The sequence below is a fragment of the Leptodactylus fuscus genome, chromosome 1 (assembly GCF_031893055.1).
Source record: "Leptodactylus fuscus isolate aLepFus1 chromosome 1, aLepFus1.hap2, whole genome shotgun sequence".
Classification (NCBI taxonomy): domain Eukaryota; kingdom Metazoa; phylum Chordata; class Amphibia; order Anura; family Leptodactylidae; genus Leptodactylus; species Leptodactylus fuscus.
The window spans coordinates 344,111,648-344,124,412 of NC_134265.1; the positions used below are offsets into that span (position 1 = coordinate 344,111,648).

At 42.1% G+C, this 12,765-nt stretch overlaps 1 protein-coding gene across 1 annotated transcript in view; it reads right to left on the minus strand.

The window, feature by feature from the left end:
* LOC142187284 (uncharacterized) overlaps nucleotides 1–12,765 on the minus strand; it is a 91,828-nt gene that overhangs the window by 59,691 nt on the left and 19,372 nt on the right. Inside the window, exons 4-6 of the mRNA XM_075261510.1 lie at nucleotides 5,563–5,625; nucleotides 2,983–3,078; nucleotides 2,154–2,245 (exon numbers count right to left, since the gene is read on the minus strand). Coding sequence (XP_075117611.1) covers nucleotides 2,154–2,245; nucleotides 2,983–3,078; nucleotides 5,563–5,625 — 251 coding nt within the window. The remainder of the gene's footprint in view (nucleotides 1–2,153; nucleotides 2,246–2,982; nucleotides 3,079–5,562; nucleotides 5,626–12,765) is intronic.

Here is a 12,765-nt window from a genome sequence, read left to right on the forward strand (position 1 = left end):
CACCTATTATACTCAGGGGTCTGAAGAGATCCAGGAGTATAATAATTTCACTTCCAGTGTATGGAGAACTTGTTCAGACTGAAACCAATCTCTAAGGTGAACCGTCAGAACCTGAAAGAAATCTATCATAAGGTTCGCTCATCTCTACTTTGCAGGACAAAGATGCTAAGATGGTACTGTCCTGTTCTTTTCACCAGGTTTCATTGTGAGTAGTATGGGACCAGATCACTGTTAATTACTGTTACCAATGTATCCACCAGAGGTGTAAATTGATGGGGCGCAAAGGATGCAGGAGCCTAAGAGGACCATAAGGTATATCATATTTGGGGCCTAGTACAAATTTTGCATTTGGGCCCAGGAGCTTCATGTTATGCATCCGGTCTCCATGCTTAAAGGGGCTCTATCAGCAAAATCATGCTGATGAGCCCCACATATGCGTGAATAGCCTTTAAAAAGGCTATTCAGGCACCGTAAAAGTTATATTAAACTACCCCCCCCCCCATTTTAAAATAACCTAAAAAAGAATGTGATCTACTTATGCATCGTGCATGCTGGGCGGGCATTCAGTTTGTGTCTTCATCTTCATCCACGCCTCCTCTTCCTCCGATGTCCTCGGGTCCTGTCTTCCTCCAGTGCTCGCGAACGGACATTGATAAAAAAAAAAAAAAAAATGGCCTGGGCGCATGCGCAGTAGCATGCGGCTTCTACTACGGCTACTGCGCATGCACCCAGGCTATTTTTTTTTTTATCAATGTCTGTTCGCGAGCGCCGGAGGAGGACGGGACCCGAGGACATCGGAGGAAGAAGAGGCGTGGATGAAGATGAAGACACACCCTGAATGCCCGCCCAGAGTTTACGATGCGTAAGTAGAGCACATTCTTTTTTAGATTATTATTTTAAAACGGGGGGGGGGGGGGGGTAGTTTAATATAACATTTACGGTGCCTGAATAGCCTTTTTAAAGGCTATTCACACATATGTGGGGCTCTATCAGCATGATTTTGCTGATAGAGCCCCTTTAATTTAACTCCACATTGGTTAAGGATTCAATTTTGTCATGAAACTAATTCAATACAATTTCACAAAACTTTTGATATACTTCAATTCACAAACTAGGATATCTTAAAAAAAACTAGCCATCTCCTGATGCAGATATCTGGATATTTCTAGCCGAATAGAAACCTTTTATACGTTATCGGCAGTTGTATGTTTATCAGCATATTTAATTATGTTTGTCCCAACTTTTCCAGATTACTACCAGTACTATGTAAAGCTATAATTCAGTTATAACCTATTGGATATAAAACAGAATTCTGGGTTCCAAAATGGCCCGATTCACACACAAACTACTGGTGTGTAGTAGGTTATTGGTTGTTAGGAAAAATGTTAGCACTTTCCAGTTGTTTTCTCTTCTCCCTCCTGACTCAATTTATTTTTCCTTCCACTATCAAGATAGCAATTCTCCTCCAAACTCCTTCCTATAGTCTAATATTGAGACTTAGAATTTTCCTTTCAAGCAATTTGCAAGCAAGGACAATTTGAGCCCCTATGATTTTCTATGATTTTGCTTATCTGTGTCTACGTCTGTAACATATTACTCTGTATTATCCTGTATCTGTATTACTATGCTGCTGTAACACGCTGAAATTTCCCCAAGGTGGGACTATTAAAGGATTATCTTATCTTATAAGTTATTAAAATGGTCTCTGGTTTTTGAAAAGACCCCCCACCCATTTTTTTTACATATCGGTAAAACCAATATGCAAATGATGCTCACTGAGCAAATGGCGCTCAGAACGGAGCATTACTGCGCATGCCAGAGATTTGAAAGCGCTGGATCAAGACTACAGAGAATGGAGGCAGTTACAGATAGTGAGGAGGAGGGCATCACAAAGCATAAGCAAAGGAGGGGGCGTTACAAAGGTCGGACTCTGGGGGGTGCTCGCTATGTAAAAAAAAACAGGGGGGGGGGGGTCTTTTCAGAAACTAGTGGCAGCACCTGAATAGCCTTTTTAAAGATTATTCAGGCATATCACTATCTAAAATCATGATTTGCCAATGATAGGGCCCCTTTAAGAATAAAATACTGGCAAAATACTCCCATTCATTACCATTTATTCCCCTACAGGGGCCTCATTAATCTCATGCACTTACTCTGGCAGTATATATGGCTCAGCTTCAATTCTTGCACCATCTTTGAAATAATGTGGTAAACTTGAAAACAGTCTTTTTGATTGGTCTGCAGCCTGTGCATAGGAGAGAGAACAGATAAGTAATAAGTATTTTGTATATAGTTACTGTATATACTCGAGTATAAGCCAAATTTTTTGGCACAGTTTTTGTGCTGAGAAAGCCCCCGCTCGGCTTATACTCAAGTCAAACAAAAAATAAATAATTTTTTTTTTTTTTTTTTTTTTTGGGGGGGGGGGGGTCTATGTCCAGCCGCAATAGTAATGTATAGAATCTCCCATAAAATAGTGAAAAAAAGAAGCTTGAAGAAAAATTATAATAAAAAATAAAGTAAATAAAAGTTGTAAATCCCTCCTTTCCCTAGAATACATATAAATGTAGAAAATAACTATGAAACACGAACACATTAGGTATCCCTGTGTCTACTGAATATAGGGAATCTGCAGTGCTCCTGTTCCGTCGGGAAGGGGTTAATAGGAGCACTGCAGATCCCCTATATACAGCCAGACTGAATTCCAAGTGAGGGGAAAAAACCTCAGTCCTCAAGCTCAGGGAAGGGGCAGACAGACAACCAAAACACCCCCTCCCCTTCCCCAGCAACTACTGCACCCAAAAACGCCGGCCATTTTAATTTTTGAAATTTTCCAGTAGCTGCTGCATTTCCCCCCCTCGGCTTATACTCGAGTCAATAAGTTTTCCCAGTTTTTTGTGGTAAAATTAGGGGCCTCGGCTTATATTCGGGTCGGCTTATACTCGAGTATATACGGTACATTTCAGTCTTCTTAACACTTACAGGAGGGCCAGCAGACTTCAGCTCATAACAGATGGGGCCCAGTACGGCTTTGAACTTCTCCTGTGTATTCTCATATGTTTTAAGAAAGTCTTTAACCTATGGTGAAAAATAAATCCATTTCATGATTTTAAAAGTGCTGTATTTTTTTGTGCTCAAAAGCAAATTAACAGTTTCCTAACGTAATCTTTGATAACAATCTACATTTTGAGTGAAAATTGTAAAAATAATGGTCACACCTGCAATATGAAAGATTATGCAAATAAGTTTATCTTGATGGGGAAAAGAAAATCGTCTCTCTAGCCCTGCCTTTGAAAAGAAAGCTCACTATAGATTAGTGACTGGTTTATGAGAAGCCTATTGACATGACCTGGGATTAACGTCATAGTGGAATATCTCCTTAGTGTGGTTAGTGTTATCTGTGGGTCTCCTTGGCTTATGGGCCAGATGGAAGTTGCAATTTCAATACTGATGCCAGTGTTTATGGGCCCCCTTAGGCTCCTGGGCCCGGTGCGGCTCCATACCCTCAAGTTACACCCCTTAGATAGATAGAACCCCTTCTGACCCATGTCTATGACCTCTCACCTTGCCAAACAGAACCCTGCTTCACACAGATGAAGAGCAGTGTAACAAACAGTTATTTGTGGATGGGATTTTCTTTTTTGGAGGCCATATTCTGGTTTGGAACACATCTGTGTATAGGTTTCCATTCGGGGTCTCCCCAAGTGGACTCCCCAAATAGAATACCAAAAGCAGATGTGAACTGGGCCTGACTGCTGCACACAACATTCTTTGGTATGGGTGACGCCTTGTGTTTCCATCACATGGGTTCTTGCTTGGTCTCATTATCATGGTAGTGGATCCATGTTTCATCACCCTTAAAAACCCAAGAATAGAAATCTCCTGTATTTTCTCTAAGCCTGTCTAAATTTTCTTGGCTAAATTGCTGGTGACATGTTTTGCTCAGACATCAACGTCTGTGGCGTCCACCAGGAACCTATCTTTGAAATTATTAAAACATCATGAATGATACTGGAAATTATGCCAACTGAAAAGCCTAATTCATAACCTATAACGCAGGGGTCGGGGGGTTGGGAACCTTTTTGGCTGAGAGAGCCATGAACGCCACATATTTTAAAATGTAATTCTGTGAAAGCCATACCCCCCCCCCCCCCGCATACCTGCACGCACTATTAATAGTGGCCCCTGAACACAGCATTATACCCTATAGTGGTCACCCATGAACAATTACTATTCTCTAGGGTCTTTTCAGACCCCAGAGTATAATAATTGGAGACCCAGGGGGGGATAAAACAATAAAAAACACTGTTACTTACCTCTCCCAGACTCCGCTGCACTCTCCACTGCTGTCGGCCATTTTCAATGACGTCCAGAACGTGGGTTTGAGGCACGACGCATATGGACGTAGGCCCCGGTCATGTGACATCTTGGACTTCAGGCAAGTCGGCCTGAAGCCCGCCCAGAGAGGTAAGTAACATTGCTTTTTTATGTTCCCTTACCTCTCATGGGCCTCTGATCATTATACTGAGGGGGTCCGAAAAGACCCACTAGTATAATAGTGCTTGTGGGGCCTGCGGCCCAGTAGTTACGCCCCACCTGTCTGAGAGCCAGATGCATCCAGATCTATCAAAAGAGCCACATCTCACAAGTCATAGGTTCCCGGCCTCTGCTATAACACTACCTCCAATTTAGGGCACATTACCTGCTTTGAGAGATTGCCTTGAATAGGGGTTATCTTCAGCTGATTCCTTGCCCCCGTTTAAAAAGCTTGGACCAAAACTTTACTTAGTAGTAAGAAGGTGCATCATTACCATATATTGCAAACATCTTTCCATGGATTTCTTTACGTTTCTTTCTTCCTTTGTAAATAATTTAATCACAGACGAGCGCTCCTAATGCCTCACTTCCTTTGTAGCCCTCCACTATACTGCACTTGCCATGCTGTCACTTCCAGTGCTCTCATCAGACTAAACTACTACTGTGTGTTGCATGTCTAGATAAGTCTCAATCTACACAGACAAGCTCAGCTTTCTAACAGTGACAGAACAAACTGAGGCTGCATTCACACGGAGTAAACGCTGGCGTTTTTTGTGTGTTTTTTGCACATAGCGCCGCGTTTACGCCGCGCTATTTAGCGGTGGCGTTGCCCGGCGTTAACGCGGCGTATACGCGGCGTTAACGTGGCGCTACGCGGCGTAAACGCGGCGCTATGTGCAAAAAACACACAAAAAACGCCAGCGTTTACTCCGTGTGAATGCAGCCTTAGATAGATTATTGAAAGCCCCTTGAATATAATCAAAAACTAAATCAAAGTTAACTTACTAATAGTAACTGAAAATGTGTAATATTTTTTAAAGCAAGACATTTAGAACCTTAAACACTTTTCCAAATCTTTGGAACTATTGCTATATAGTATATATATTCTCAGGGATTTATACTTTCTATATGTTCACACTTCTATTAGCACAAGTGGTGATTATAACACCTTACAAAAGTTATCAAGCATTACATGTATATATAACAGCTTTACCGTATAGTACTGTACATAAATTATGTCCTTACCACATCTGGAAGTTGGTTTATAGTTTCTCCAAGCTGTTCAATGGTTGGATCTCCAGTAATGTCCTATCACAACATATTATTATATATCAGTCAACTGAAATTTAACTCAATTCAAGTATTTTATTTTTTTAAATGTAGATTGTGAGCCCCACATAGAGCTCACAATTTACATTTTTCCCTATCAGTATGTTTTGGGTCTTTTTTTTTGGAATATGGGATGGAAATCCATGCAAACACGGGTAGAACATACAAATTCCTTGCAGATGTTTTTTTGCCCTTGGTGGGATTTGAACACCAGGACTCCAGTGCTGCAAGGCTGCAGTGCTAACCACTGAGCCACCGTGTGGCCTCTTCAATTCAAGTATTTCATTATGTCATTAGTATGATATAAATAACATACTATGCAAAATTTGCACACTGCCATATTATCTTCAAACCAATGACTCACAATACTGTTTAATTGGGATTATATTATAACGTTCCATCGTTCTAGTTTGCTCAAATTGCAAGGGACTGTAGGAACGGTACTATTAACTTCATTTGTAAAATGTATTATTTGACAATATACAATATATGATATGCAAGGAATTTATGGGCTGATTTCCACCTCTTCAACGCATTTCAGTTTAACCCTATATTGACCGGTCTGTTGGCCTTGACAAAACCACGACAAGCCCTAGAGCTTTATTTTCTGTCAATGTAACTGTATAAGGACATGTTTTTTGCTGGACAGGTGGTAGTGTTTATTGTCATTATTTGGGGGGTACAAATACCTCATTGATTAAGTTTTGTTAACTCTTTCTGGTATGCAATAGAAAAAAAATAAAACTTTGCACATTTTATGCTATACATTGTGTACCATTCATCTTGTGGCCTAAATAACCTGATTATAATATTCACTTGGTTTATGTCATTAAATTGATACCAAACGTGGTACCAGATGTCCAACTTGAAAAGCTCCTAGAATTACTTCACACTGTGGCTATTAGTAGTGCCACTTTTTCCTGCCTCCGCAGTGCCACAGCCTCCACCCTCTTCCTGAATCATTGCCCAGTAATCGCAAAAGCTCTAGACAGTCATTTGGGATAGTAAGCTTTAGGGCTAGTTCACAGGTGGCAAAGAGGCTGATTTTGACAGCGGATTTCGCTTCAAAATCAGCCCCTTTGCAATGGAGCCCTATGTAAACAGCTAGCTTTTTTTCTGCTAGGTTTATTTTCTACTAGTTATTTTTCAGCTAGCAGAAAAAAGAAGCGACATGACCTTTCTTCAGGCGTTTTCCGCCTGAAGAAAGCAATAGAAGTGAATGGGAGGCGAAAACCACGCGTTTTTTTTTCAGCGTGGTTTTTGCAAAAATAAGCAACGCAGAAGTGGTTTTTACAAAACAAAAGCTCCAAAACAAGCTTGGCAAGGTAAAAAAAAAAAGCTTCCTAATTAGGAAGCGTTTTTTTTCAGGACCAAAATAAGCCAGGAGGTTTTAATGTGTGAACTAGCCCTTATATCCAAGAAAATCATTTCACCCACCAGAATGTGACCATAGACTTGGATTGAGTCCATCTATTGTGGTGCTGTGTTTCAGTCTTATCTTTGTGAAACACAGATATACTGCTGCAGAATCGAACCTTTGTAAAGCAGGGTGTACCAGAGTCTTTCTGGATTGGTGGCTCAGACCACAAGTGGGTGAGAAGTTTAGTTATTGTAAGACTACCAGTGCGCTTTGTGGTGGCGCAACCCGGTCACAGGAAGTTCCCAGAAGTGATCCAGGAGTAGTACTGGATCTATGGTGCAGAGGGAGATAGCCACATACACATGGGGAAGAAGGCTGTTAGCACCGAAACGCGCGTCGGGGACACGTGGGCGCGTTTTTTGTGGTGAACACTGGTTCTGACACTATGGGTAAGCTCACCATTTGACTGATATTTAGTGATTCTGGTATGACTATTACTAATATATGAGTCACTCAGACTTATACCTTTTCCTTCCGGATAGGGGGCAATACTTATAGTTTAGGAGGTACTGTATATTGTTCAGCATTACACTCCCTCCTTATTGCATTTGTTATTTCTATTGACTACACCGTCTATTCAATACACTTGTATATACATATATATTCGGTGTAATTCCAAAATACGCCACTAGGGGGAGTCATAACACTATTTATGCATAACATAACAATTGTGCAGTAATATCTTTATATACTGATATCTAGTACGGCTATAGGAGACTGTCTGGTATACTTACCTCCTCATCGATCTGTGTGTATATGTTATTGTACTTCTTATCCCCTTTATGGTGTTCTTACCCATATTTTACCACCCATGTAACCACGGTCATTTGATGGTAACTGGTGATTAGTCACCTTTTATTAGTGTTATGTGTTTTTGTTGTTGTCGAATAAAATTTATATTTTTATACGTCATTCCTGTTGTTCCTTTTTTGGTTTGTTGATATTAGTTGAACTCAGGATCCTATGTTGGACCATACTAGGGGTTATGCATGATGCCTTGACATTTCTCAATTTCTTCCCCCTTTCTACCATGTTTGTCTATATATGAGGATTATACAGTGTGCGGGCAAATGGAAAATTAATGAGTGGGCGGAGTCAACATAACAGTGGGTGGGGCTAAATTTTGTCCCTCTTTTGGTTCTTCAAAAGTTGGGAGATATGGGTACAGGGGGCAATGGAAAGATGTTAGAGGGTGGACGGGTGGAGGGGGGGGATTGTTGGGACATCGGGTGTGCGGCAGTGCGGAGAGGGAACTGGGGCAATAATATATAAGTTTTTAGCTGGAGAATAATAATGATGTAGGCCGCTATACTACTAGCAAAGCAGCCTGTTTGGGGGTGGGACTTTCACTTTAAAGGAGTGTTCACATTGCGTTTTTGGCCTCCCTTGCCGGGATACGTTGGTAACCAGTCACAATCAGCTTCCCACTTATCCCTGCATGGAGAACTGCAGGCCCCCCTTTTTTTTAAATGGCCAGTTCTTCGTGCAGGGATAAGTTGACAGCTGATTCTGACTGGTTACCAAGGCGCTGTCACAGGTAGCAGATTTTACCTGCAAATAGAATCTGATTAAGCCTTGTAATGCTGCTAAATAAAGGGAAATGTAATACATAATTGGTATGACGCAAAATAAGGTAGTTTTAAAATGGCGGGGGAGGGGGGGCCCAGATACTTAGGCTGTATGGGGCCCCAAAATTCCTGATGGCGGCCCTGCATACACAAGCTCCATTGCAAAGAAGGACACCATATAGTATTATCAAATAGAAGCCAGTGTGAGTGCCCCAGAATCATGGAGGAAGGACCTAAAGATTATCTGAAGAAACTGGATCCAAGAGTAAGGCCACCTAGCTTAAGGAGGATTTGTCAAGGAGGAACGTACTGAGACCAGGTGTTGTAATCATTGCCATAACCTGTATAGTCCAAGATGGAAGGCCAAAATGTCACACGTAAAGAAATGGCTAAGTGAGTACATTATATTTTTACTTACTATAGCAGGACTTGTTAGGTGGCTTTTAATCTGGTGCTGCAGTGGCCACCATTATAAGTACTAAGCAGATATTGCCCACTTAGATTGTCATACACTGATACCAAGTATATACAAGTTGTTAATGTTGCACTATTAAAGTTGCTTGCAGCATTCATCTCACTAAAGAAAAAGTTAATTGCAACAACTACCTAGCCATGTGCCCCTTGTCCACCTGCACACTTAACTTGGTCTGAGACATGACCACAAAGACGTGCACTGCAAATGGCAAGTATAATATTATTTATAACTAGAGATGAGCGAACAGTGTTCTATCGAACTCATGTTCGATCGGATATTAGGCTGTTCGGCATGTTCGAATCGAATCGAACACCGCGTGGTAAAGTGCGCCATTACTCGATTCCCCTCCCACCTTCCCTGGCGCCTTTTTTGCTCCAATAACAGCGCAGGGTAGGTGGGACAGGAACTACGACACCGGTGACGTTGAAAAAAGTAGGCAAAACCCATTGGCTGCCGAAAACATGTGACCTCTAATTTAAAAGAACAGCGACGCCCAGCTTCGCGTCATTCTGAGCTTGCAATTCACCGGGGACGGAGGTTTCCGTCCAGTTAGCTAGGGCTTAGATTCTGGGTAGGCAGGGACAGGCTAGGATAGGAAGGAGAAGACAACCAACAGCTCTTATAAGAGCTAAATTCCAGGGAGAAGCTTGTCAGTGTAACGTGGCACTGACGGGCTCAATCGCCGCAACCCAACTTTCCCAGGATCCTGAATGGAATACACTGTCAGTGTATTCCCGTATACCCGATATATACCCCCGATACCCGTTCCAACGGTGTGCCCCCCCACCTTCACCCCAGAAATACCCTGCAAGTCCCCTAGCAATAGAATTGGGGCTATATACACCCACTATTTTTGCTACTGCCATATAGTGCCATTGTCTGACTGGGAATTCAAAGAATATATTGGGGTTACAAATACTCTCATTTCTTGCTACTGCCATATAGTGCCAGTTTCGGACTGGTAATTCAAAGAATATATTGGGGTTACGTGCACCCACAATTTTTGTTACTGGTATATAGTGCCATTGTCTGACTGGAAATTCAAAGAATATATTGGGGTTACGTGCACCCACAATTTTTGCTACTGGTATATAGTGCCATTGTCTGACTGGGAATTCAAAGAATATATTGGGGTTACGTGCACCCACAATTTTTGCTACTGGTATATAGTGCCATTGTCTGACTGGGAATTCAAAGAATATATTGGGGTTACAAATACCCTCATTTCTTGCTACTGGTATATAGTGCTATTGTCTGACTGGGAATTCAAAGAATATATTGGGTTTACAAATACCCTCATTTCTTGCTACTGCCATATAGTGCCAGTTTCTGACTGGGAATTCAAAGAATATATTGGGTTTATAAATACCCTCATTTCTTGCTACTGCCATATAGTTCCATTGTCTGACTGGGAATTCAAAGAATATATTGGGGTTACGTGCACCCACAATTTTTGCTTCTGGTATATAGTGCCATTGTCTGACTGGGAATTCAAAGAATATATTGGGGTTACGTGCACCCACAATTTTTGCTACTGGTATATAGTGCCATTGTCTGACTGGGAATTCAAAGAATATATTGGGGTTACAAATACCCTCATTTCTTGCTACTGGTATATAGTGCCATTGTCTGACTGGGAATTCAAAGAATATATTGGGGTTACAAATACCCTCATTTCTTGCTACTGGTATATAGTGCCATTGTCTGACTGGGAATTCAAAGAATATATTGGGGTTACAAATACCCTCATTTCTTGCTACTGGTATATAGTGCCATTGTCTGACTGGGAATTCAAAGAATATATTGGGTTTACAAATACCCTCATTTCTTGCTACTGCCATATAGTGCCAGTTTCTGACTGGGAATTCAAAGAATATATTGGGGTTACGTGCACCCATAGTTTTTGCTACTGGTATATAGTGCCATTGTCTGACTGGGAATTCAAAGAATATATTGGGGTTATAAATACCCTCATTTCTTGCTACTGCCATATAGTGCCAGTTTCTGACTGGGAATTCAAAGAATATATTGGGGTTACGTGCACCCACAATTTTTGCTACTGGTATATAGTGCCATTGTCTGACTGGGAATTCAAAGAATATATTGGGGTTACATGCACCCACAATTTTTGCTACTGGTATATAGTGCCATTGTCTGACTGGGAATTCAAAGAATATATTGGGGTTACAAATACCCTCATTTCTTGCTACTGGTATATAGTGCCATTGTCTGACTGGGAATTCAAAGAATATATTGGGGTTACAAATACCCTCATTTCTTGCTACTGGTATATAGTGCCATTGTCTGACTGGGAATTCAAAGAATATATTGGGGTTACAAATACCCTCATTTCTTGCTACTGGTATATAGTGCCATTGTCTGACTGGGAATTCAAAGAATATATTGGGGTTACAAATACCCTCATTTCTTGCTACTGATATATAGTGCCATTGTCTGACTGGGAATTCAAAGAATATATTGGGGTTACAAATACCCTCATTTCTTGCTACTGGTATATAGTGCCATTGTCTGTCTGGGAATTCAAAGAATATATTGGGGTTACAAATACCCTCATTTCTTGCTACTGGTATATAGTGCCATTGTCTGACTGGGAATTCAAAGAATATATTGGGTTTACAAATACCCTCATTTCTTGCTACTGCCATACAGTGCCAGTTTCTGACTGGTAATTCAAAGAATATATTGGGGTTACGTGCACCCACAATTTTTGCTACTGGTATATAGTGCCATTGTCTGACTGGGAATTCAAAGAATATATTGGGGTTACGTGCACCCACAATTTTTGCTACTGGTATATAGTGCCAATTTCTAACTGGGAATTCAAAATGCGCAAGGCTCCCGGAAAGGGACGTGGACGAGGCCGTGGGCGAGGTCGGGGGAATGGTTCTGGGGAGCAAGGTAGCAGTGAAGCCACAGGGCGTCCCGTGCCTACTCCTGTGGGGCAGCAAGCATTGCGCCACTCCACAGTGCCAGGGTTGCTTGCCACATTAACTAAACTGCAGGGTACAAACCTTAGTAGGCCCGAGAACCAGGAACAGGTCTTGCAATGGCTGTCAGAGAACGCTTACAGCACATTGTCCAGCAGCCAGTCAGACTCTGCCTCCTCTCCTCCTATTACCCAACAGTCTTGTCCTCCTTCCTCCCAAAATTCCCAAGCTTCACAGAACAATAACCCCAACTGTCCCTGCTCCCCAGAGCTGTTCTCCGCTCCTTTCATTGTCCCTCAACCTGCCCCTCCACGTCACGATTCCACGAACCTAACAGAGGAGCATCTGTGTCCAGATGCTCAAACACTAGAGTCTCCTCCATCTCCGTTCGATTTGGTGGTGGATGACCAGCAACCCACCCTCATCGACGATGATGTGACGCAGTTGCCGTCAGGGCATCCAGTTGACCGGCGCATTGTGCGGGAGGAGGAGATGAGACAGGAGTTGGAAGAGGAAGTGGTGGATGATGAGGACACTGACCCGACCTGGACAGGGGGGATGTCAAGCGGGGAAAGTAGTGTGGATGTTGAGGCAGGTGCAGCACCAAAAAGGGTAGCTAGAGGCAGAGGCAGAGGTCAGCAGCTTAGGCGAAGCCAGGCCACACCCGGAATCTCCCAAGATGTTCCAGTTCGTACCCAGCCCCGAAAA